The sequence below is a fragment of the Oncorhynchus kisutch genome, linkage group LG4, assembly GCF_002021735.2.
Source record: "Oncorhynchus kisutch isolate 150728-3 linkage group LG4, Okis_V2, whole genome shotgun sequence".
NCBI lineage: Eukaryota > Metazoa > Chordata > Actinopteri > Salmoniformes > Salmonidae > Oncorhynchus > Oncorhynchus kisutch.
Genome location: NC_034177.2, coordinates 14,421,774 through 14,449,273, shown reverse-complemented (window position 1 = coordinate 14,449,273; position 27,500 = coordinate 14,421,774). Strand labels below are relative to the sequence as shown.

Sequence of the window (27,500 nt, the reverse complement as noted above, 5' to 3'; positions counted from 1 at the left end):
TCAGACTTAAACTTAGTTTGAGACCGCCCCTCTCTGGCAACTTTCGTCTTACCCTATCAGCGCAGCGCCCACTTCTCGTCTCAAACGCCCACAACTATACTAGCTAGCTAGGCTAATCACGTTTCGTTTCTCTGTTCTCCGCCATTTTGTAAGGGTATAAGAAAAGTCGGCCAAGCAAAACAGACCTGATGGTCTAATCAAACTGTGTAACTATCTAGTGTTGTGTTGTGCAATGGACGGGTAAGTTCAATGTAGAAGTTATGTTCACGAGAAAAGAGCTACAAACGAATATGCACGTATTTAACTAAGTAATTATCTGTAAATTGCTATATCCTGTAACGAAAATGAGCGGTGTTATATTTTGGTTGCGATGGAAACATGGTAAAACTGCTTTCTGTGTACCCGTTATAGACCCACTAATGTTAGATCGTTGCTTTGGTGTTTTAGTTAGCACCAGCAGGCTATATGTGTTATTTTTTAAATTAACATTTTACTTTTTGTCTGAATTCAATTGTTCTGTACCGTTATCTTATAAAAACAAGACATTCAAGCAACTGGTGCATATTGCGTGGACTAAACACTGTAGTTCTGCTCATCTGTGTTGCCTCTTGCGCATGTTGTAGCTCTAGCCACTGCACTGAACATTTTGAAACCACCTGTGGCAGTGCGATGTTACTTAACTAGCTAGAACGTTCTCCCATCATATTCTACCTTATTGTCTAGCGAGCACAGCAGACTGTTAAATGACTGACAATTGAACTATATATTTGCTCGCTTTAGTTAAATCTTGGCAACAACGTGGCTATGCATCTTGTTGTTCTGAAGGTCCGTTTCTACTGCAGAGATTAACAATATTCTAAACTTGAACATTTAAAACAAAATGTTACTAATATTGCTAGACACATCGTTATGCTAGATTTGCAGCAACTTGAAGTTTAGGTCAAGTGAAAAGACAAGATAATGTGACTTAGCTACCATTAACGCCACATTTCTTCCTTCCAGCCGTCCAGAGACTGATTTGTATCACATGGGATCCACTTACGTCACTGAACTAGAGTAAGTCATTATTTAAGTATATTTTATAAATGTACGGTACCAGTTCATTCGTTGTGAATATCTGATAATAAACCTTTAGTTTTTTTGTGCGTATGTTGGAATACATTTTTACATCTCATTCTTGTAGCATTGTGAGATGCTCATTGTTGATGCCGAATAACCCCCATAAGGGTGGTGAGTGTTGAGCCGGTTTCTCCGCATGCAATGACTTGGTGTGAGCATTGAGTGATTTGACCTGTAATTTGAGCTGTTGCATTGTCTCGCTCATCCTCCCCCTTCCCGTCAGTTTATCCTTTATTAGTCTACTTAGTGTCAAGCCTACTCTGAAAGCATGTCAATTTGACATGGAAAATAGTTTTGTTTTCCAATAGGTTTCAACATGTGGTAAGTATTTATTTTTGTGCAAAAGTTGCCTGTGGGCATCGAAACCTCAACTTATTTTTCATGGCTGCAGATATTTGGGTCTGGGGAGTTTGAGGGACATATTTGGCACACAATTGTCCTAAATAACAGTGCCTTGTCATCGCTGTTTTCAGCCAGTGGTAAAATGAATTTAGTGAGCACAAGTGGCTAATCTGTCAAATGTTGATTTAGGAAGGGTTGGAGATGGGAGGAAGCTTGAGGGAGCTCTTAGGCTGTGTTTCCTGATTGTAGCTCATGAGAGGTTAATCTTCAACTGACTGTCGGCGGGGCCAAGGTCCCAAATACGACTAATATTTCACGGGCAGAGCTGTGGGAAAGGGAATGTTTGCACTGTTTTCTCTATTTAACATGAGGGTTATCAAGGGAATGTGTTTAAATAGACTAGGGTTGGGTGGTATCCAGATGGTTTAATACCGTCCCTGTACCATATTGGTGTGTATGGCATTACCAGCAGTGCACACAAGGGACTATTTCTTTACAAACTGAAAAAACGATAATATAAAATGTTAAATTAAACAAATTTGGGCAGCATGGATTTTGGTCAAGGAGGGGATTGTCTCTGCTGTAACCAAGAAACTTGCTCTTGCAAGCTAGCCACTTAGCTAACAAGTTGGCAAACCAAGTGCATAGCTGGAGCCCTGAGCTGGAGCCAATTTATTTGGCACATCTTAAATAGTTCTAAGCTGTAGTGTATCAATAAACAGTTTTCTTGATTTTCATAGAATGATAGGTCTATATTCATTTTTTACATGCTTAAACATGTGAATACAGTTGGAAGTGGGGAACCATTTGCCGATCTCCCAAGTAGGGCTTGTATTGCAAGAGTCAAGATTTCATCAGCGTTTTATGTCCACTTGGTCTCGTCTCCTTCTGTGCTGTGTGCACCTACCCATTTTACACCAGAGATCTGAATACAGCAATGAGATGCTCATGTCTGCCCTAACTAACAATGGGAGTCGTTGTCCCAAAGGCGGGAAGGCAGGTGACAAGCATGGGTCCAAATAAACTCATAGAAACGCACAGTTTGCTTTGCCTTTCGCTTCGCCTCTTCCTCTTTGTTTACACACACCAATCCCTTCCCCTTGCCACTCACAACAGCAAAGATCAGATCACTTCCTCTATGACAAGCAGTTTCAACTCGCTATTAGTGCTTGAGTTCGGTCCAACATAATCAGTCATATGGACAACGAAACACATTGAGACAATTTACTGTACTAGAGGAGACATCAACCTTCCTTTTTATGTCTCAACTCTTCAAATTGTGCACAGCGCAGACGCTACTCGGTTTTTCACATACTGCTAGCACCATTTTAGCCGAAGACTTATACTAGCTGTCTAGTCTGTTTTGTAAATGTGCAATAAGCATGAAGCACAATTATATCAGAACAAAGTGGACAGGCTAGCATGCTGTTCCAAACAATTCAACTGTTCTGTCTTGTTAGTTAGCAAGTGGATCCAAATTGGCTAAACTTGAAATATAAAGATTAGCTGGCTACTCACTAGCATGTGGACTTGTGCGTGAGTGTTTGAGACCTGTTACATTTTTTTCTAGAATGCCTGCTACAAGAAGTTAGTCATTATTAGTGAATGTGCATTATGTATGGTTCTGGTAAAAAAAAATATACTAAAGGAATTTTCATAGACATACAGTTGAAGTTGGAAGTTTACATACACTTTAGCCAATTACATTTAAACTCAGTTTTTCAAAATTCCTGACATTTTATCCTAGTAAAGATTCCCTGTCTTTAGTCAGTTAGGATCACCACTTTATTTTAAGAATATGAAATGTCAATAATAGTAGAGAATGATTTTTCAGATTTGATTTCTTATATCACATTCCCAGTGGGTCTGAAGTTTACATGCACTCAGTTACTATTTGGTAGCATTGCCTTTTAAATTGTTAAACTTGGGTCAAACGTTTCGGGTAGCCTTCCACAAGCTTCCCACAATAAGTTGGGTGAATTTTGGCCCATTCCTCCTGACAAAGCTGGTGTAACTGAGTTGTGTTTGTAGGCCTCCTTGCGTATGCTTCATACGCTTTTTCAGTTCTGCCCACAAATGTTCTATGGGATTGAGGTCAGGGCTTTGTGATGGCCACTCCAATACCTTGACTTTGTCCTTAAGCCATTTTGCCACAACTTTGGAAGTATGCTTGGGGTCATAGTCAATTTGGAAGACCCATTTGTGACCGAGCTTTAACTTCCTGACTGTCTTGAGATGCTGCTTCAATATATCCACATAATTTTCCTGCCTCATCATGCCATCTATTTTGTGAAGTGCCCCAGTCCCTCCTGCAGCAAAGCACCCCCACAACATGATGCTGCCACCCCCGTGCTTCATGGTTGGGATGGTGTTCTTTGGCTTGCAAGCCTCTCCCTTTTTCCTCCAAACATAACAATGGTCATTATAGCCCAACAGTTCTATTTGTTTCATCAGACCAGAGGACATTTCTCCAAAAAGTACGATCTTTGTCCCCATGTGCAGTTGCAAACCGTAGTCCGGCTTTTTTTGGTGGTTTTGGAGCCGTGGTTTCTTCCTTGCTGAGCGGTCTTTCAGGTTATGTCGATATAGGACTCGTTTTACTGTGGATATAGATACTTTTGTACTTGATTTCTCCAGCATCTTCACAAGGGCCTTTGCTGTTGTTCTGGGATTGATTTGCACTTTTCGCACCAAAGTACATTAATCTCTAGGACACATAACACGTCTCCTTCCTGAGCGGTATGACGGCTGCTTGGTCCCATGGTGTTTATACTTGCGTACTATTGTTTGTACAGATGAATGTGGTACCTTCAGGCGTTTAGAATTTACTCCCAAGAATGAACCAGACTTGTGGAGGACCACCATTTTTTTCTGAGGTATTGGCTGATTTCCTTTGATTTTCCCATGATGCCAAGCAAAGAGGCACTGAGTTTGAAGGTAGGCCTTGAAATACATCCACAGGTACACCTCCAATTGACTCAAATGATGTCAATTAGCCTATCAGAAGCTTCTAAAGCCATGACATCATTTTATGGAATGTTCCAAGCTGTTTAAAGGCACAGTCAACTTAGTGTATGCAAACGTCTGACCCACAGAAATTGTGATTCAGTGAAATAATCTGTCTGTAAACAATTGTTGGAAAAATAAATTGTGTCATGCACAAAGTAGATGTCCCAAGCGACTTGCCAAAACTATAGTTTGTTAACAAGACATTTGTGGAGTGTTTGAAAAATCAGTTTTAATGACTGCAACCTAAGTGTATGTAAACTTCCGACTTCAACTTTACCTGAAAGCCAGACCAGTGATTATTGAAAAAAAGCAGGTTAAACGATTTTGATAAAATAATTACATTATTAGTGGGGTCTTATGGTTGTGGAAGGCTTATAATTTAGGTATAATTTCACAAGCCCTGCATTCATTAGATTATTCCTGACTATTTGAAATGCAGTGCATTTGACCTTTTAATTGTACAACAAAGCTTATTTAGAAAAAGTATATAATTTTTTTTAGATTGTGAAGGCACTAAGTATTCATACCCCTTGACTTATTCCACAGTTTGTTACAGCCTGAATTCAAAGTGGATTAAATACATTTTTTTTCTCACCCGTTTACACACAATACCCCATAATGACAAAGTGAAAACAACATGTTTTTAGAAATGTCTTCAAATTGATTGAAAATGAAATTCAGAAATCTCATTTACAAGTATAGATTTGTCATATTGTGTGATTGGTTATTGTCCTGCTGAAAGGTGCCTTCAACTCGGTGCCTGGTGGAAAGCAGACTGAAGCAGGTTTTCCTCTAGGATTTTGGCTGTGCTTAGCTCCATTCAGTTACATTTGATCCTGGAAAAGGACTGGGGAGTTTAACGATTACAAGCATACCCATAACATGATGTAGCCACCACTATGCTTGAAAATATGAAGAGTGGTACGCAGTAATGTGTCGTATTGGATTCGCGCCAAACATAACACTTTCAGGACAAAAAGTCAATTGCTTTGCCACATTTTTTGCAGTTTTACTTTAGTGCCTTATTCAAACAGGATGCATGTTTTAGAATAGTTCTATTCTGAACAGGCTTCCTTCTTTTCACTCTGTTAGTTAGGTTAGTATTGTGGAGTAACTACAACATTGTTGATCCGTCCTCCAGTTTTCTATCACAGCTATTAAACTCAGTAACTGTTTTGAAGTCACCATTGTCCTCCTGTTGAAATCCCTGAGTGGTTTTCTTCCTCTTCGGCAACTGAGTTGGGAAGGACGCCGGTAACTTTGTAGTGACAGGGTGTATTGATACCATCCAAAGTGTAATTAATAACTGTGTGGTTGAATCTGTGTTTGTAAATTGACTGCTCGACTGAGGGGCTTTACAGATAATTGAATGGGTGGGGTGAGGTATTCATTTAAAGAGATGAGATGGGGTATTCATTTAAAAATCATATTAAACACTTTTAGTGCACAAATTGAATCCATGTAACTTATTATGTGACTTGTTAAGCAACATTCGTCAAATTATATAGGTTTCCTATAACAGGGAAAGCCTATGGAAAAATGTTATGCCGTTTTTGGATAAACAATAAAAATAAGGTGTGTGTGTGTGGTAAACACACAGCATTAAGAGATATTATACACTTTGTTTAATATGATGATCTTCATCAGCTAATGTAACTTTTTGTGAATTTTTAAGCATTACTGTAGTATAAAAAACAACTCATAAAAGCTTCATTCATAATGTTCATATTTAACTGCCTGCTATTTATCTCATAGAACAAAATGTATAAGAGCTCATAAGCCTGTGTTAACCACAGACCTTATTTTCTGCGTTTTATTACAGAACCCTATTCTTTCCCCATTAATTTTGCCCATAGCAATGGTTGAACAAACCAGAGGTAAATCATTTCCGTTTTTTTAGGACCACACACTGACGAGCTGTAAAACTTCACTGAATCTAGTCAAAAAGGGACCATGCAGAACATTAGTCATTGACTTCAGTACAGGCCTAAGTGCTGAGTGTAGGTAATTTTTGCATACGAGTAAGGAAGTGTTTGGTCTGAACTCAGCCTTTTCTGTCTGATGTGACATCCAGCTCTTATTTAACAGAACAATATGTATTGTTGGCTAGGCAGCCTGTATAGCTCCTGTTTAAGGTTAGAACCTGGGACAATAAAACAAATATTGAGCAGCCTCATTGTGCAAATGTTGACTGACTGGCTTTTCCAACTTTTCTGCAACTGATAAACTAATCTAGTTGGCTAGCTGTTGCTTTTTCTCTACCATTTTGGGGATTCTTGAATCTTTACTACACAATAGTGAACCTCTTAGTTCCTTAACCCTAGATTTTTGGAGTTTCAATTTTTCATCTATACTGCTTCTAACATTCCTGTCTTTTTTCTTCACAGCAGTGTCCATGATATTACAGTTGGTACAAAGGTAGGCACCTCTTTTCTCCTTTCCTCTTCGACATTAGTGGTGTGGCGAAAAATCAATAGTTATATCGTCCAAGATACTGTGCTATGGATCTACTTTTCAGCATTTATTTCTGACTAATCAACTCATTTTCTCATGCTCTCTAGTCTCTCTGCAGCAGACATAAAGAGCGCAATATGTTTAGAACATCAAATCACAATAAAACCAGCAGTATCGAATCCCAATACATATCGAATTGGCACCTACGTTTCGTGATAATACTGTATCGTGACGTCCCTGGCAATTCCCAGCTCTATTCAACAAGGTGTTTGACTAGGTCTTCAGAATAGGATGATTTATAGATGTAGCAGTGTGCTGTGCAGGACTTACAAATTGTAGCCCAGTTGTTTCTAAGGCTACATTTAGTCCTGTCATCTGGATCATCGGGGTCACACAGCCATGTCCAGTGTTGCTGCATCAGAAATGAAAGAGTTCAAAGAAGCTAGCATAAGAAGGCACGCCTACAACCAGTTTGGATCTGGCAATGGGAATATTCTGTTGCGAAGGTTGTGGTTTCTAGTCCCCTTACAGGTTCCTTTGTTTGTATGGTAGTTGGCTATTTAAACAGTGTTGTGAAACTGTAAAGGAGGCATTCACAAACTAGTAGTAGATACAATTAATGTTGCTTGTTTTGTTACATTTCGCTACACGTCAAGTAAGTAAAGCACACAATGCCTAGTCACTGGTAACCAGTTGCCAAGTTTAAATCTCTTAAACTGTTTGCATCCGGTATGGTAAGAACATTGCTGTTGCTGTGGAAACGGTAGGGTCTAATTATTGGTTGTCTTTGGCATTGTGGTTGGAATACTCTCTGGTGTTTTTGTGTTCCCTCTCTGGCTCCTCCAAGCCCTCTTCTCTCTTTAGGGACTTCTGTCTCATCACTGATTACGTCAGTGCATGTCCCACTTACTTTTAGCCCCTCTAATGCTGTACCACTCGTATGATGGTCTCATCCCTCCCTTGAGACCCTTCCCAGGAAAAGAACAACTTTAAACACACACAATATCCCCCGTTGGAGCCCTGCAGTCTGTGGGCCGGGGCTAGCTAGCTTGAGCAAAAGCAGATGTTTCTAGATGGTGGAAGTTTGAACGAGTGCAGACACGCAGTGGTAAGTGCTACCTCGTCTCCCTGATGTTGAGTGGCCTCTCCAGGATATGTGGGTTTGGGATAGCGATCAAACGCTAAGTGTTCCTAGCTCGGCGTGTTAGTCGTCTGTGTTCTACAACACTGTTACCTCTGTCTTCCAGTTTACCCTTCAAAAGCCACCCCACAGCAACCGCATTCCCCGCTGCTCTTTTAGATGGATAATATTCTGTGGTATGTTCCTAGCCTCGGGGACCCGTAGCACAAAGACACATTCTTACAGGTACCACATGTATATGAGAAGGCTATTTTGTTACGCACAAGCCAGCGGTAACCTTAAGATGGGGGTGGTGGTAATATGGAGTGGTTTATATTCACAGGAAAAGAGAGCGGTTTACTGGAATATGGGTGTTTTTTCCATCCGTTTTCTAATTGCCTCTTGGTTCCTGTTCTCCCCGAGGTGTGTCATTACAAACTGCCGTCCTCAAAGAATGGCCTGTTGACTGTATCAAAAAGGCCTGGAGGGTCTTGGGTGGAACTAATTTAGATGGGTACCAAATGGTGTTCCTTTACTGTTAGGCTTAGTTAGTAATATTGTAAGAATGCAAGTGCAGTATTTAGTTAGTTGGTTTATTCAGTGGATCAGTGGTGGTTATCCTGGAGAAAATTGTAACCCTTTTACATGATGTTCTTGAAATGCCACTATGGAGGTGTTATCTACTGTTTTACTCGTCAAATGCCCTTTGGGGCTTTTCCATCAGCTAACTAAAATCCTATAACGTTGCATATTGTTCGCTTACTCTTTTAATCAAATTGGTGTGGGGAATGGGAAATTTAAAAAATACTATTTACCTTGGCTGTGTTGATGTCCTCTGTTGCATTCCTCAAGGATGGGAGAGGGTGGGGGCATGGGGATGAATGGAACCTATTCAGCACATGCAAATATGTTTCCCCCCCCATTTTCTACATGCATGTTGTTCCTTTGGCCTCTGTTTCCCAACGTAAGCTAATTAGGAAAAATATGGTAAAGAGCCTGTTTTTGATCATTGCAGTCGCCATTAGCAAACGTTGTTAGGTAGCCAGCACATCCCTAGTCACGTCCTCAGAGCATGTGCAGACCAGCTGGCTGGTGTGTTTACGGACTTATTCAGTCTCTCCCTATCCCAGTCTACAGCCTCCACATGCTTCAATATGGCCACCATTGTTCCTGTTACCTTAGCTTTCTTGGGAAGAGACTAGTCAAGGATCAAATCACCCTACCTGTCACTCTAGACCCACTTCAATTTTCTTACCGCCCAATCGGTCCACAGACAATGCAATCGCCTTCACACTGCCCTGTCCCATCTGGACAAGAGGAATACCTATGTGAGAATGCTGTTCATTGACTGTAGCTCAGCATTCAACACCATTGTACCCTCCAAGCGCATCATTAAGCTCGATGCCCTGAGTCATTGGGTGCTGGACTTCCTGGTGGGCCGCCCACAGGGGGTGAAGGTAGGAAACAACATCTCCACTTTGCTGTGGGGCCCCACAAGGGTGTGTTCTCAGCCCCCTCCTGTACTCCCTGTTCACCCATGACTGTGTGGCCATGCACGCCTTCAACTCAATCATTAAGTTTGCAGACAACACAATAGTAGTAGGCTTGATCACCAACAACGACGAGACTGCCTACAGGGAGGAGGTGAGGGCCACTGAGTGTTGTCAGGAAAATAATCTCTCACTCAATGTCAACAAAACAAAGGAGATGATCGTGGACTTCGGGGAAACTGCAGAAGAAGCACCCCCCTGTCCACATTGATGGGACAGCAGTGGAGAAAGTGGAAAGTTAAGTTCCTCAGTGTACATATCATGGACAAACTGAAATGGTCCACCCACACAGACCATGTGGTGAAGAAGCCAAAATTGCACCGCCCACAACTGCAGGGCTCTCCAGAGGGTTGTGCGGTCTGCACAACACATCACCGGGGGCAATCTACCTGCCCTACAGGACACCTACAGCACCCGATGTCACAGGAAGGCCAAATATTATCAAGGAAAACAACCACCTGAGCCACTGCCTGTTCACCCCGCTACCATCTAGCAGGCGAGGTCAGTACAGGTGCATCAAAGTTGGGACCAAGAGACTGAAAGAAGCTGTTTATCTCAAGGCCATCAGACTGTTAAATATCCATCACTGACACAGAGGCTGCTGCCTACATACAGACTTGAAATCATTGGCCACTTGAGTAAATGGAGCACTTGTCACTTTAATGATGCCATTTTAATAATGTTTACATATCTAGCATTACTCATAGAATACAGTATATACATGGACTACGATGCAATAGATATCATTTGCCACTCTGTCATTGCTCATCCATATATTTAAATTCTTATTCCATTCCTTTATATATATTTGTGTGTTAGGTATTTGTTGTGGAATTGTTAGATATTACTGCTCTGTCAGAAATGGAAGCACAAGCATTTCGCTACTTTCGCAATAACATTGCTAACCATGTGTATGTGACCAATAACATTTGATTTGATATACGTTATGAGCTAGATTTAAACTCACGGCAGCCCAGACCTAGTGGCTCCAAGAGGCAAAGCATTGAGTTGCTGTTCTTAATTAACTTTTTTTTTTTTTTAGAGGCGTCATAACTGGTTTCGCAAATATTGTGTGCAGCTTGGTAATTGCTGGGAGAAATGTACACCTAACTGTTGGTCTGAGGAGAATCAGCCTTTTCTGTGTTCAGGCCAAAAGTCAGGAGTTTGGTTTGGCCTAGCAGCTCACCTCACCTGGTGCCACAGGCTAGGGTTCCTATGGTGACGGAGTGACATTCAAGGCTGCCCCGGTAACGGCCCCATTCTTGAGGTGTAATTGTCTCCTTGCTCGCCTGTTAACTCTTAAAGTATGTAAAAAAAAAAAAATGTCTTACCTTTCTAATCTATTTAATTTATGCCTGTCGATAAGATGGCTCCCTCAAACTTCTCTATAACACAAGTCACTTCATTAACCTTTGTAAACCTATTGCCTCAACACAGCATTTTGAAACATTGCTGCTTAACTGAGTTTTCTGACAAGGGTGCCTGTTCTGATCGTGTAGTTTTATTTTATAGAACATAATATTTAACGGGCTTAACACTTCACAGTCCAATAAGTTTCAGTCTAATCAAAAAGTGGCTAGGAGACAGTCTGGCCAATTGATTGCAGTAACTGGTTTTTCTCACCAGTGTAAAGGCCATTGGTGAGAATGTTATACCCATTTCAGACTGAAGATGTGGTATATAACCCATTGAAAAAAAGATGTGTATGTGACCCCCCCCCCCCCCCCCCCCCTTCAAATAGCCTTTTATTTACCTCTTTCTTGCATGTGTGTGTATATATCACCACCCCTTTATACATATCAGTGGGTAACTGGACAATTTGGAGGGGTGCGTGATGGTGTTAAAACCACGGGGTCTGTTTGCATTTCAAAAATGGAAGTGTAAATTAATTTCCCTGCAAAAAAGCAGAGGGCCATTCACACAGACCTGATACCTGTATTTTCCTGTATGCAGGATTCATGACTAGGTCTTTAGGTGGATTTAAATTAGACATATTTTTTTACCCCCTACCCCTTTCAGATATACAGTAAGCTGGTATAAAAAAAAAAACGGACATGGTAAATTAGTGGAATTTTGGTCTGTGTGAGAGGGATATTAGTGGCAGATAAAGCCTGCTCTCTGACTTGCCTGCCAGCCCTGCAATATCCTATTTAAAGTGTCATCTATAACAGCACCAGGAACATGCATTTAGCTACTAAGCCTCTTTTTAAAGACCTTTACCCACACTAGCTCCCCTGCTCCTCATGTATGGTTTTCATTGAGTCCCAACCTAGTGGAATTTGGAGTGGCTGGTGGGGGAGAGGAGAGGGCATTCTGTTGGCGTCTCAGCCCTGCGGAAGTCTGTTTATTTGTGTACTCCGGTGATCACTTGAAAAGAGCTGGCTAGCGGACGGTGGCTAACTTTTTCAGTTTCCCCTTTTTGTTGATGTTATATAAAGGACAGCTGGTGTGCAGCCTCTTTACACATGTTGTAAAGTATACTTCACTCTACCTCCCATTTTTATAGGGTCTTGAACATTTGAAGTCGGAAGTTTACATACTTAGGTTGGCGTCATTAACTCGTTTTTCAACCACTCCACAAATGTCTTGTTAACAAACTATAGTTTTGACAAGTGGCTTAGGACATCTACTTTGTGCATTTTTCCAACAATTGTTTACAGAAAGAGCTTGGAAGTTTCCAGAAAATTATGTTATGGCTTTAGAAGCTTCGATTAGGCTTATTGACAAGATTTGAGTCAATTGGAGGTGTAGCTGTGGGTGTATTTCAAGGCCTACCTTCAAACTCAGTGCGTCTTTGCTTGATATCATGGGAAAACCAAAAGAAATCAGCCAAGACCCCAGAAAAAAAATTGTAGACCTCCAAGTCTGGTTCATTCTTGGGAGCAATTTCCAAATGCCTGAAGGTACCACGTTCATCTGTTCAAACAATTGTACGCAAGTATAAACACCATGGGACCACGCAGCCGTCATACAGCCCAGAAAGGAGACTCTATCTGTTTCCTAGAGATGACCGTACTTTGGTGTGAAAAGTGCAAATCAATCCCAGAACAACAGCAAAAGACATTGTGAAGATGTTGGAGAAATCGGGTACAAAAGTATCTATATCCACAGTAAAACGAGTCCTATATCGACATAACCTGAAAGGCTGCTCAGCAAGGAAGAAACCACAGCTCCAAAACCACATTAAAAAAGCCGGACTACGGTTTGCAACAGCACATGGGGACAGAGATCATACTTTTTGGAGAAATGACCTCTCGTCTGATGAAACAAAAACTGTTGGGCTATAATGACCATCGTTATGTTCGGAGGAGTAAGGGGGATGCTTGCAAGCCGAAGAACACCATCCCAACCGTGAAGCATGGGGTGGCAGCATCATGTTGTGGGGGTGCTTTGCTGCAAGAGGGACTGGTGCACTTCCCTCATGATGCCATCTATTTTGTGTAGAGAATTGTGGATATATTGAAGCAACATGTCAGGAATTTAAAGCTTGGTCGCAAATGGGTCTTCCAAATGGACAATGACCCCAAGCATACTTTCAAAGTTGTGGCAAAATGGCTTAAGGACAACAAAGTCAAGGTATTGGAGTGGCCATCACAAAGCCCTGACCTCAATCCCATAGAACATTTGTGGGCAGAACTGAAAAAGCGTGTGCGAGCAAGGAGGCCTACAAACCTGACTTGGTTACACCAGCTCTGTCAGGAGGAATGGGCCAAAATTCACCCAACTTATTGTGGAAGGCTACCCAAAACATTTGACCCAAGTTAAACCATTTGAAGGCAATGCTACCAAATACTAATTGAGTGTATGTAAACTTCTGACACAATGTGATGAATGAAATAAAAGCTGAAATGAATCATTCTCTCTACTATTATTCTGAGGCATGTGTAAACATCCGACTTCAACTGTTGACCTTAGCCAAATGCATTTAAACAGTTTTTCACAATCCCTGACATTTTAATCCAATTAAAATCTCCCTGTTTTATGTCCGTTAGAGAACCACTTTATTTTTAAGAATGTGAAATGTCAGAATAATAGCAGAGAATGATTGAGTTATTTCAGCTTTTATCTCCCCTTTTTCATCTCCCCTTAGTCATTGTTTCATCAGACCAGCAGACCAACATTTCTCCAAAAAGTACCATCTTTGTCCCCATGTGCAGTTTCAAACTGTAGTTTGGTTATTTTTATGGCGGTTTTAGAGCAGTGGTTTCTCCTTGCTGAGCGGCCTTTCAGGTTATGTCGATATAGGACTCGTTTTTACTATGGATATAGATACTTTTGTACCTGTGATTGAAAAACGAGTTCTAATGACTCCAACCTAACTATGTAAACTTCTGACTTCAACTGTATGTATGTATGTATGCATGTTTTAAATCAGAATTGAGCTTGGTTGACTCCTTTTATTAATATGGGTTTATAGATTAAAGACAATATTTGGACTGTGCCGCTTTTGGTAAGATACCAAGAAAATAACATTTAAGATTGTTTCAAGCTAACGGATGGTTATTTATTTATATTTTACCCTTATTTTACCAGGTAAGTTGACTGAACACATTTTTTATTTACAGCAACGACCTGGGGAATAGTTAGAGGAGAGGACGGAGGGGGATGATTAGGTGGCCATGGTGGTATGAGGGCCAGACTGGTGAATGGAGCTTTTAGCTAATGAGTTTTGGTGGGCTTGGCCCACACTATGAGGAAAGTGTGAACGGGTCACCATCTGAGCAGTCTCCAACCCCCACTAGTAATCACCCGGTGTTGGCTAGACTACGGGGGTGATGTACCGCCAGGCCAGTGACTGGTTTCTGTTCCCCCTCCCTCCCCCGCCCTCATTATTGCAGTTTGGCGACCAAGAAATTGAGTTGTTTTTCCCCTTCCCTCTCTGGTTCTCTCACTAAAACCTATGCCAGTACTGTGACCCCCAACACCCATAGTTGCGTGCATGCACATACAATGCATAGGCAGTGGGGGTAGGAGTTGAGTGGGACAGGGTGTGACCATAGAGGACCTAATGAGGTTACAAGTCCTATCATTGGATCCCCATCAGTCTGCATATGGTCCCATCTATGCACATTCCTCTCTGCTTTTGTCTGCAAATGACGTTGGTTCGTTGGCCTCACCATTTGGTCATCTACTTGTAGCTCAGGGGTGGTCCTAGAACCTTTCCTGTTAGCTAAGAAGCTGGCCCTTTCCTGTTTTCCTGTTCCCATTGTCACAAGGCAATGCCTGCTGGCCCGTGTTTGACTCAATGGGTCTCCTGTTTGAAGGCAAGGCTGTTGAAGGATCATGACTGCTAGGCTATCTGTTAGTTTAGGCTGTGATGGTGACGACCTGTGACTGGGACAACCCGTGCCATTGTCAATATCTGTCTCCCCATTGTTTTGCAAGGTCAAAGTGGATGGTTTACTTAGTGGCTATTGTTACGTTTCTTTATTGTTGCCAATGTACATGGGAAGTTGTTTCTCCCTTTTCCCTTCATAAGTTCATGCCGGTGGGGAGATTCTGGATTGGTCTCAACATCATGTCCTTTCCCCTTTGCAGAGAGGATCAGACGAGCTTTTCTCCTGCGCCTCAAACGGACCCAATATAATGACCTGCGCAGCAGGTTAGTTTTGAGAACGCTATTTTTTTTTTGTTAGTTAATTTCTTTGATATTAAAACAACTTTTTAAAGTTGAGCATCACCACTTCCAACATCTATTTCTCCAAAAGGATGTACATGCAAACTGTGCTCTGCATTTCTTCCACAGCCTATGGCAATGACAGCAAGAAGTTCAAAGGTGACATAAGGAGCCCGGGCATCCCGTCGCGTGTAATCCACATGCGCAAGCTCCCCGACGACATCAACGAGGCTGAGGTCATCTCCCTGGGCCTGTCCTTTGGTAAAGTCACCAACCTGCTCATGCTCAAAGGAAAAAACCAGGTAAGTGTTCTTGCATGCATTTCTATTCCAGAACTAATAGACCTGATTAAAGCCCAGGGGCTACAGCAAAATTGTGAGATGTCTGGGGGGTCCCCGAGAAGAGGTTTGAGAACCACTGGCTCATTAGCTCTAGCAGATGGTGGTGGTAGTAGCAGCCGCCAAGTGTTATCCAGAAAGTGTTGTTCAGAGATGTTATTCTTTTTGCTTTCTCCTGTGTGTCCAGGCCTTCGTAGAGATGAACACGGAGGACGCGGCCCAGGCCATGGTCAGCTATTATGCCTCTGTGACGCCCGTCATCCGCAACCATCCCATCTTCCTGCAGTACTCCAACCACCAGGAGCTCAAGACTGACAACTCCCCCAACCAAGTGGTGAGTCACGTTCATGTAGTGTGCATCCTTCTCAACTGTTCACAACCCTTTATCTGCTCAGGTGTACTCTTGTGGAAGGCCATAAGAGAAGTTGTAGGCCTACAAATGGACTTGACTCGAACTCTTCATTAAGATTGTTTTTTGTTTTGTTTGTAGGAAGCGCTGAGCAAAGACTTTGAGGCTTAGAGCCAACATGAAGTGGGTTTCCTCTTAAGAGATATTTTGAACCGACCATGGAAGCTATGGGCTCTAGCTTGCCCCTCTGTTTCCTGTTTTTCAGGGTCAGAATGACTCATTTGGGAACTGTGTTCTTGCCAGGGCTTGTGTGGCTGCACAAGCAAACCAGCTGTCTACTTGTCAGCATCGTAGCTGACAACAACCAATCAGAATTAAGATTTTCCATGTTAGCGAAAAGGGAGCTGTCGGCATTCGACTGCTAATTTGTTCAACTTCTACCTTCTTTTGCAGTGTGTTTCACAAGCTTAAAGGCTTGTTTACCTTTCCCTGCATATCTTGTGGTTGAGTGTGTAGTGTGTACTATGCGCCCTCCAAATGAGGCACTCCCCTGGGAGACTGCATGCCAATGGCAACCAATGGAAGCCACAGCTGTGCTCTCTCTGCTCCCCGCTCAAATGACTCCGTTCTTAGTCTTATCTGCTCATTGACCCATACAGTGAACATAAACACTGCACATGAACATTCCAAGATGTTTGTTTTGCTGATATGAAGTTTCTCTCCTTGGGGTGTTTTTCTTCCCACCAGGTGTATTACACTCACAAATAGGCCCCAGAGTTTCCACTGATGTGTAGACAAACCATTTATTTTACTAGGCAAGTCAGTTAAGAACAAATTCTTATTTTCAATGACGGCCTAGGAACAGTGGGTTCACTGCCTGTTCAGGGGCAGAACGACAGATTTGTTCCTTGTCAGCTCGGGGATTCGAACTTGCAACCTTTCGGTTACTAGTCCTACGCTCTAACCACTAGGCTACCTTGCTGCCTCCATGAGGAGACTGCATGGCAGGCTGACCACCTGTTACGCGAGTGCAGCAAAGAGCCACGGTAAGTTGCTAGCTAGCATTAAATGTATCTTATAAAAAACGATAACTAGGGATTATGTTAACTACACATGTTTGACGTTAACTAGCTTGTCCTGCATTGCATATGATCAATGCGTTGCCTGTTAATTTATGATCGAATCACAGCCTACTTTGCCAAACAGATGATTTAGATTTAACAAAAGAGCATTTGCGAAAAAAGCCGAATCGCTGCACAAATGTACCTAACCATAAACACCAATGCCTTTCTTAAAATCAATACACGGAAGTTTTTTTTATTTTTTTAAACCTGCATATTTAGTTAAAATAAATTAATGTTAGCAGGCAATATTAACTAGGTAATTTGTGTCACTTTTTAATTGCGTTCATTGTACGCAGTCAGGGTATATGCAACAGTTAGTTCGCAACGAGCCAAGCGGCCCTAACTTGCCAGAATTTTACATAATTATGACATAACATTGAATGTTGTGCAATGTAACAGCAATATTTAGACTTACGGATGCCACCCTTTCGATAAAATACGGAACGGTTCTGTATTTCACTGAAAGAATAAACATTTTGTTTTCTAAATGATAGTTTCCAGATTTGACAATAATAATGACCAAAGGCTCATTTTTCTTTGATTTGATAGAGCAGTCTGAGCGATGGTAGGCGGCAGCAGGCTCGTAAGCATTCATTCAAACTTTACTGCATTTGCCAGCAGCTCGTAGCAATGCTTGTATCAAAGCACTGTTTATGACTTCAACTACAACTAATGAGATTAGGCTGGCAATTCAAAGTGCCCATTAGAACATCCAATAGTCAAGGTATGTGTTTTTGCATTATTTAAACCAAATTGAGCATGTTTCATTATTTGAGACTAAATAGATTTTATTTATGTATCATGTTTATTTTAAAATATAGTGTTCATTCAAGTATTGTAATTGTCATTATTACAAAAATATATACAAATCTGCGTATTTCATTTTTTAATACATTTGTTGTTTGCTTTCTTTGGTCCTCCAATAATTGGTATCGGCGTTGAACAATCTAAATTGAGCTTTTCAACTCTTCCACTGAACCACCCTCCTCTCTTCCCCTCCCCACAGAGAGCCCAGGCGGCACTGCAGGCGGTGAACGTATTGCAGACGGGGGGCATGCCCATGGCAGGGGTGGATGCCTCGGCCGGCATGAGCGGGGCCAGCCCCGTCCTGCGTGTCATAGTGGAGAACCTCTTCTACCCAGTCACCCTGGATGTGCTGCATCAGGTAACACACTCATTACATGTATGAATGTTTAGGTCCATGTTTGTATTCCCCCTGACCATGCTGTCGCCGCTCACAGATCTTCTCCAAGTTCGGAGCGGTGCTGAAGATCATCACTTTCACCAAAAACAACCAGTTCCAGGCCCTGCTGCAGTACTCGGACGGCCTGACTGCTCAGCACACGAAACTTGTGAGTGGCACCCTCTACCTGTCACAATTAATACACAGCACTTCATTGTATTCTTAGATCCTGACTTGAAATTGTTAACATTTTGAAAATGGGGGGGGGGGAGGAATACTCTGAAAGACGAATGAGCAAATCCTGGCTATTTGGACACTTTTGGATAGTTTAATGTTGAAACTGTTGCCCTGTGTTGAAGTCTTTAGATGGGCAGAACATCTACAACGCCTGCTGCACCCTCCGCATCAACTTCTCCAAGCTGACCAGCCTGAATGTGAAGTACAACAACGACAAGAGCCGGGACTACACGCGTCCCGACCTGCCCACGGGGGACAGCCATCCCTCAATCGACCACCAGGCTATGGCTGCAGCCTTCGGTGAGTACTATGGTAAATATGTTTAAAATACCTCCCTTCCTTTCTCGCTTTTCATTTAGACACAACTGAACAGGTGGGGAGCTACACTACATGACCAAAAGTATGTTGGCACCACCTCCTTGAACATTGCCTTCCAAAATCATGGACATTAATATGGAGTTGGTCCCCCCTTTACTGCTATAACAGCCTCCACTCTTCTGGGAAGGCTTTTCACTAGATGTTGGAACATTTCTGCTATAACAGCCTCCACTCTTCTGGGAAGGCTTTTCACTAGATGTTGGAACATTGCTGCTATAACAGCCTCCACTCTTCTGGGAAGGCTTTTCACTAGATGTTGGAACATTACTGCGGGGACTTGCTTCCATTCAGCCACGAGCATTAGTGAGGTCGGGTACTGGTGTTGTGTGCTTTGTGCAGGCCAGTTCTTCCACACTGATCTCGACAAACCATTTCAGTATGGACCTTGCTTTGTGTACAGGGGTGTTGTCATGCTAAAACAGGAAAGGGCCTTCCCCAAACTGTTGCCACAAAGTTGGAACACAGAATCCTCTTGAAGGTCATTGTATGCTGTAGCGTTAAGATTTCCCTTCACTGGAACTAAGGGGCCAAGCTCAAACCATCAAAAACAACCCCAGACCATTATTCCTCCTCCACCGAAGTTTACAGTTGGCACTATGCATTGGGGCAGGTAGCGTTCTCCTGGCATCCGCCAAACCCAAATTAGTCCGTCGGACTGCCAGACGGTGAAGTGTGATTCATCACTCAAGAGAATACATTTCCACTGCACTAGAGTCCAATGGCAGAGAGCTTTACACCACTCCAGCTGACGCTTGCCATTGCGCATGGTGATTTTAGGCTTGTGTGCGGCTGCTCGACCATGGAAACCCATTTCATGAAGCTCCTGGCGAGCAGTTATTGTGCTGACTTTGCTTCCAGAGGAAGTTTGGAACTCGAGTGTTGAGGACAGATCATTTTTACGCGCTTCAGCACTCAGTGTTCCCATTCTGTGAATTTGTGTGGCCTATCACTTCGCGGCTGTGCCGTTGTTGCTCCTAGACAATTCCACTTCATAAGAACGGCACCTACAGTTGACCGGAGCAGTTCTAGCAGGGCAGAAATTTGAAGAACTGACTTTTTGGAAAGGTGGCATCTTATGACGGTGCTACATTGAAAGTCACTAAGCTCTACAGTAAGGACATTTTACTGGCAATATTTGTCTATGGAGATTGCATGGCTGTGTGCTCAATTTTATACACCCGTCAGCAATGGGTGTGGCTGAAATAGCCAAATCTACTAATTTGAAGGGGTGCCAACATACTTTTTTTTTGTGTGTATATATTGTATATGGCTGACCCCTGTACCTTTTCCCCTGTACAATAATTTGAACATTTGTTTGTATAATTTACAATAAATTGATCAATTCAAGCAATCGATTAACACTCCTCTGTATCCACGTGTTTTTCTCAAGGTCCTCCCGGGATTATCTCGGCCAACCCATATGCGGGAGCTCACGCCTTCCCCCCAGCCTTCACCATTCAGCAAGCTGCAGGTTAGTTGGCTCCTCCTCTGACGCTCGGCTCCTGACCAACATGGGATTGTACATAAGACTTTTTCAGTAGAACTTTACGTTTAAAGGGGGAAACTGTCCTCATCTACTACCATTGAGTGGCTACACGGACTACTTTGATACTTTTGCAGACCTTGACCTATGAGCAGATTAGTGTCAATTGTGCGGCTTCCTGTCCAGCCGTTTATCTGTCAACCCATTTCGAAGCTTGTTCACTGAATTGTTATCCCGCTCCATTTGCTTCCCTCCACAGGCCTGACGATGCAGGGGCTTCCTGGAGGCCTGGCCCATCTGACCATGCCTGGGGCTGCAGCAGCTGCAGGCAGAATGGGCTTCCACCAACTCACCGGTGGCAACTGTGTTCTGCTGCTTAGTAACCTCAACCCAGAGGTTAGTCCTGCCTTGCCTCACTCTCGCACCCTGGTGGCCCAGGTCAAAGGAGTCTCCAGCTGTGAGCTTCTCTGTAGATGTGGGTTTCCTTCCTATTTCCTACCCTGTTCCCCCAAGTGTGCACTTGCTCTCTCTTCCTTCATGTGTTTTTAAAGGAAGTTGATTGTCATAAGTCTGGGCTACTCAACACCATATTTCGTCCCGTCAGGTACTCCCTTTTAAATCCATGAGAGGAAGTGAATGAGTGCACACTTTGGGGAAAAGGGTAGAGAATTGGACTGCAGCCAGTATGTGGAGAGAGCTGCTTCAGTGGGCCCACATGAAACATGCCAAGTACATTGATGGCTGTGTATTATATGCTGGCACTTGGCGTTAAAACATTTATGTTAATGTACCATGTCTATTGAAAATGTTTAGAATTCTGCCCCCCTTCTCTCTCTCTCACTCACACACACACACACACACACACACACACACACACACACACACACACACACACACACACACACACACACACGCATTAAGTCATGCCTAGGTGATATACAGCAGCATAGAGCTGGGGCGATATTACGATAGCATCTTCTGACAGCCATGATTGATGGTGACAACCTCGTGATGTGACCGACAATGGTTTAGCTTAATTCACGATAGCAGTGCAAAAATGTTTCTCTGTCGGATGCCTTAGCATTTAGGCTATTGCCTAAACCTTCTTTAAAAAAAAAAAATAATGGACACTTCTCAACTACCTTGTCTAGCTTATTACCCAAATACATGTATAGTAGCCTACAAAGGGGTTGTCCCGAGTTGATGTGACTTTCACAAATGAACAAGAATGAAAGTCTATAGGCATAGGCTATTCTCAATGACAGCTTTATGAGAGAGAACAAACAACTTATTTTTCTATTGTTTCGTGAGGCAATTAAAGCAATTGTTTAAACCTAACTCTCTACGGTAAGACACTAACTTCCACTAGAACATCTTTACCATTACCTGCGCTTCCAGGCTTTTTGTCATGATTCGTCCAGTTGCATTCGATTTCGCGCTTTTGCCCAATTGTCATTTTAGCATGGTTTAAATTTATTTAATAAAAGAAAAATAAATTGGGGGTGGCTAATGTATTCCACAAGGTTTTACCTTGGGCACCTAGTCACGAAAGGACAAAGGTTGAAGTTGTCCAACCCTAATATAGCACCCCCCTTTTCCTCTTGTCAACTCCTTCAAGAAGGCATTGCATACAAGTCCAGTGTAGCAGAGCTCTTGGTTTCTTCTTCCCTAGTTATTTCCCCTCTCACTCCTGTTGTACCATCCCGTTACTGGGGTTTCACAGGCAGAAGATACAGACACTGAGGAGATACATTTATGTTGCCTCATTCAATCATTATTATAATTTAAATCAAGATGCCCTTCTCATGCATACGAACTATAGTATTTACCATCCAGGCAGTAGGACCTAAATACTGTACATAAACTGTGTGGAATTTCTATTAACGTTCAATTTCTCAACATAATATTACCAGTCCCTCTTCATCTACTAAACATGATACACTTTCAATTGTTCTTTGAGAAATCATTCCCGTAACTTATCACATGCATGTAGAGCCATTTTTCATCCAATTTAGAGCCAACATTGCTTTTATCGTTTGCATGGCCTTCAGCTTAAGCCCAACCTATATTTCTACAATCATTCATTTAAAGAGTGTATCTATTTATGTTAATGCCAATGGTACACTTAAACTCAGACAGAATTATAGAATACATATTGTCTCAGCCACTCGTGTATCATTGTAGGTTCGGTGATCTTTACATTTAAACCCTTTTTAATGCACATTCTATGCTGTATGGAACACTTCATATTTCTTTGTATACTGACCTTGTTTTTTTGTTGTTTTTTTTAACCTCTTTCTTGTTTCTCTCTGTCCCCATTCCCCCTATCTCACCCTCTTAAAAAAAATAATTATATAACCTTTTTTTTTTGCCAAACTGACTGCACGCCCCATGTATCCACTTTCTTTCTCTGAACCATTACACCACATCTTCAACACACCACATATAAACATATCCACTCATCTCTGCTCATATCATGTTGTTACATATACCCCCCCCCCTCTCTCTCTCCTGTCCAATTTATTAACCCTCATGATCCAACCCCGTGGAACTGCCTCCGCTGTGGATGATATGTTGAACCTCCTCCACTCTCCTGCCTCCGATCTTTTTCCTGTCCCTTCCTCCCTCCGCTGCCTTCCTCTGCTGTCTTATAAAGAGAGTTACGCCCCAATGCCTCTTTATTCTTTTCGGTATGTTGTCATTGGCACCTTTTTTAAATTATTACTACTTGTTTGTTCAGTTCTATTTTTCATAACCAGTTTGTTTCAAATGTTTTGAGTGTCTTGTTTTGGTTTCATGCGTGTTGATTTGAGAAACTTGGTGGAAAGTTGCAGCATTTTCAATGTTTGTGTCCACAGGCATTAGCAAATGTTTTAAAGGAATAGATTGGTCAAAAATGTTTCCTTATCTGAAATGTCTATAGTTGATATGGTTTGAGTCTGGTCGTCAACTTCAGCCAAATTGGTAAAGAATATATGTCGACCTTAAAAGCAATGCAAATTTTGTGCCGATATCTCAAGGCCGCATTTTTAGGTCCCACGCTATATAGATATGGCTGACTAGTCTCTTTAATACTATTGACCAATTTCATGACCTGAGAACCTATGAATAATTGTTTTTATCAGAGTTTACTATTCTCTTAAGCATAGTGGAAATTACAAGACTGCAGGTTGTGCATTTGAATTGATAAGAATATATTGTGGGAAATTCAGTGAGATGCTGTAACTTACATGAGATTTTATCATTTGTCTGTTCAGTCATAGCTTTCATGGTAAATTTGCATGCCCTTTTTACAAACGCTGTGTCAATTGCTTTTGGTTAATGGTCAGAGTACATATGGCCAATTTTGCATTGTTTAGGATCCTTATTCTTATTTCTGACTCTGTTCCTGTTTTTTTAATCATTAATGGTCTTCAATGTTATTTACCAATTCAACAGGGAGGGGTCAATTGGTAGACACACGTCATTTCCTCCTTGATAAACTACATAAAACCCTCATTTTACCTTTGACCTTTTTCCATCCAAGTGTAGCTACGTTTCGCAGTTCCACTGCCTTTCTCTTTGAGAATTCCAATTCCTTGAGTTTATTTAAACCGATGTCCACACGGTAGTCTACTCTTTTTGATGAACATTTATGGTGTAGTGAAGTCACACAAACTGTACCACTGAGTAATTCACACTAGTGGCCATGATGCAACATTTTAATGATCAGTGGCTTCAGTCGCTCTTGCTAGAATGCATTTCACCCCCTTCTCATTTGACCAAATGGAGGAGCATCTTGATTGTGAACTGAAGTTATTCATATACACAAGCTTCCCAATGGGGCCCAGATAGGTGTTAATCTTAAAGGTGCTCAAAGACATGGTTTCAAACAGTTGTTGTTCTCTCCCCATCCTAAATCTGTGTGAAGGTGTATATGGTGATGTAATGAGAGTGAAGATCCTGTTCAACAAGAAGGAGAACGCTCTGATCCAGATGTCTGATGGGACTCAGGCGCAGCTAGGTAAGGCCCAGCTAAACTTTATTGGAAAAGTAGTGCTAAACAAAACCATATGTAGGGAGCGATGTACATCTTGGATTAGAAGACTCAGTGCTTAACTTCTGCTTCCAACAGCAATGAGCCATCTGAATGGCCAGAGGCTACACGGGACAGCGCTGCGAGTCACCCTGTCCAAACACACCAACGTTCAGCTGCCCCGTGAGGGCCTCGAGGACCAGGGCCTGACAAAGGACTACAGCAACTCCCCTCTGCACCGCTTCAAGAAGCCCGGCTCCAAGAACTACTCAAACATATTCCCTCCCTCAGCCACCCTGCACCTCTCAAACATCCCGTAAGTAGACTGGAGGGGTTTCTGCTGCAATGAGCCCACTGACTCTTTCGATAGCCTCTAGTCCTCAGGTACCACTTTCATGGTACAGGAAAAACTCAGCCAATAGCTACAGGATGTCTTGGTGAACTACTGCTAAAGTCAAGTTTTTCAATTGTGTCTTTCTTTTTAGTCCCTCTGTGGTTGAGGATGACCTTAAGATGCTGTTTGCGAGCTCTGGTGCAATGGTCAAGGCCTTCAAGTTCTTCCAGTAAGTTCTTTTCCCCATTTCTAAAAAAATCAAATGTATATTATTTTCTATCTGGTTGTATGGATGATGTTTTAAGGAATGTCTACATATCGGAACGTATGTCAAAAGTTTTTTTTAAAGTCTGTGTATCTGACTGTTGGTGCATTGTTTTTTAGGAAAGACCGCAAGATGGCTTTGGTCCAGATGGACTCAGTGGAGGAGGCCATCGAGTCCCTTATCAAGTTCCACAATCACGACCTGGGCGAGAACCACCACCTGAGGGTGTCCTTCTCCAAATCCACGATCTGAGGGGGCAGCCCAAAACGCTACTGCTAACGGGCCGTAGTGAGTTGTGGTGACTCGGGCTCTTCATGGTAGCCTCAACCACAGAATTCACTTACATCATTCCTAGTATATGATATTTATATACACAAAGCTATATACATTGATCTATGGAAAAAGTAATTTAACACCTGGTTTTACATTCTTAGTTTTCTATTATCTTGCCTTTTTGAGGTGAATGAATTCCTTGCTCTGTCTCTCTGCACAGACACAAGTAGTTTACACTTGCCTTTCTGAGTCTGACTAAAGACTCTCACCTAGCCTAAACTTCAGCCTACTGGAAAGTTCCATTTGCCTTTGGGGTCCAGTACCACTAGGCACTGAGGTACTTCTGTGATGCCTCATGTCCTCTTTGCCTTCTGATGTTTTCTGTGCCTTACTAAAGAAGTCTTACGTCCTTCAAATTTATATTTTGGGCATTTTACAAGATAATTGTTTTGGCCATCTTCCCCCTCTCAAACCCTTTGTTTGCAAAGACCAGGTTTACAGCTGATTTATGGGTTTACCATTTTGTATGAAATGTATTACAAGGTTGTCCCCCCCCCCCCCCCCCATATATCATGAAGGTGTCTTTTTTAAATATTTTTTTGCCTTGTTTTAAAGCGCCCTCTTGTTTTAAAAGTTGAGATAACTAGTTGCAAGATTCAATCCACATGTTATATGTACATACACACCCACATGCCGGTACAATGGGTTATGTGATTCATATTCCTAGTCTTGTTTAATGTATCTCTAGATGTAGGTTGTTTAGAATTTTCTGAAATGTATGCAATCATTTTTGTACAAATCCAATATTGGCCACAATTGTTATTCCAATATACTGTTTGTTGTAGACAGGTCTTCGTCAGTGGTTGCCTTAACCACTGTGCCTTTGCAAAAGGTCTATTGGCTGAGCTTTCCTGATAAAAGTATATTGTTTATGATTTTTGTCCTAATTGCTTGCCTCCCTCTGATGCAGTGACTGTTTGATTTAGTACATTTGTACAACTTCTGTCATACACTTCAGCTCAAAACCAAATGAGGCTTTTTTGCAAGTTATTGTAGCTAACATGAGACTCACAGCTTTATTCATAGTTCACTACCAGTGTGGGAGTCTGCCCGCACATTGTTGCACATTTACAAGGCTCTTTTGAGTCTTACACATATGCAGACTATTTGCGACTGTGCTGCTGTGATCTATGAATTAAGCCTCTCAGTTCGTCATTCATCTTGGCATTAAACTGTCATATCATTTACAATTGCGTCTAAGAACGAATGATGGTCATTTTACATGTGTGAATATTTTCAAAAGTCTGTCACTCAAGTGTTCACAAAGGCCTTCTCATGAGGGGTTAGTAGACTTATGTTACAGGGCTGTAACTTACTTCATTCAGTCAATGCTGAAAGCGGCTATATAGCACCCTCTCTTTCATGGTAGTCTAGGAACTGGACTCGTCTGGACAACGTGCCTCTCAATTTGAGATCCATTTAGCAATTTTTGGACAGGTGCTTTTCAAACATTGGGGCCTTTTTTTGGTCTGTTGTAATGAATGTATATGTTGTTTCTGGCTTACAAGCCCTCAGACTTGTAGGAATTGCACACGTCAGACAACTATATGTCAGCAGTGACTCTATATGCTGGCTACATTGATGGACACGTTGTAGACCACTTATGAATAGTTATTTGAAAGGTTGGTATTAATACATAGATATTTCACTTGTGCATCATTTTCTGTTGGAAATGTTGAGTAAGTGGTTCTTTTAGTTTTTCACAATTTAGTTGTGCATCAACTCCTCAGTTTCTCCCAATGTTGACCTGGTGCAAAAGCAATAATATAATTTCAGGGTCAGAGGGCTCAGCTGTTTTGTTCAATCACTTGAGGTTCCTTGACCATATCAGTTTATTACATGCTAACCTATGCATGGACTCCAATGTAGAAGAATCACAATTTCTAGACTCAACCTGACTTAAGGATAAGTGACACTTGCTTCTATATCAATATGTAGCATGTGTTGACAATAAAGCCCTTTTACGTACTTTGCATACCCCAGGCCATAGCAAGATTGGGTTGATCAATTATGCAAAATTGCAAAGCATTTAAAATAATTACAACCTTGATCACTAAAGATGGCAGATTTTCTTCAAGGTGATGTTGCTTGCTGGGGGGTTGGGATGAAAAACTGTATAATTTCTTTTTTTTTTGTACCACAAAAAGTATCTATTCAGAAGCAATATAGGTTTTATATCAATGAAACATTAATATTTTGATTATAGCTTGGGACCATTCTTGAGCCTCTCAGTTAAATGTCATAGAAAAC

The 27,500-nt window shown here is 41.9% G+C and overlaps 1 protein-coding gene across 5 annotated transcripts; it reads left to right on the top strand.

Annotated features, from left to right (window-relative positions):
- The first annotated feature begins 109 nt into the window (after positions 1-109).
- LOC109889072 (polypyrimidine tract-binding protein 1-like) lies at positions 110-27,319 on the top strand. Of its 5 annotated transcripts, none has more exons than XM_020480239.2 (16): positions 110-240; positions 1,003-1,056; positions 6,858-6,888; positions 15,133-15,196; positions 15,341-15,513; positions 15,737-15,883; positions 18,029-18,187; positions 18,264-18,374; positions 18,565-18,742; positions 20,211-20,291; positions 20,563-20,699; positions 22,960-22,993; positions 24,214-24,306; positions 24,418-24,634; positions 24,804-24,881; positions 25,037-27,319. In XM_020480239.2, exons 1-16 carry the CDS (start codon positions 233-235, stop codon positions 25,167-25,169), a joined length of 1,698 nt encoding a protein of 565 aa, XP_020335828.1. In that variant the 5' UTR covers positions 110-232; the 3' UTR covers positions 25,170-27,319. The 5 variants fall into 5 exon arrangements, with proteins under 5 accessions (XP_020335828.1, XP_020335827.1, XP_020335831.1 ...); XM_020480238.2 differs by having other exon boundaries at positions 18,565-18,754; XM_020480240.2 differs by lacking the exon at positions 110-240 and adding an exon at positions 806-825 and having other exon boundaries at positions 18,565-18,754.
- The last annotated feature ends 181 nt before the right edge of the window (positions 27,320-27,500 follow it).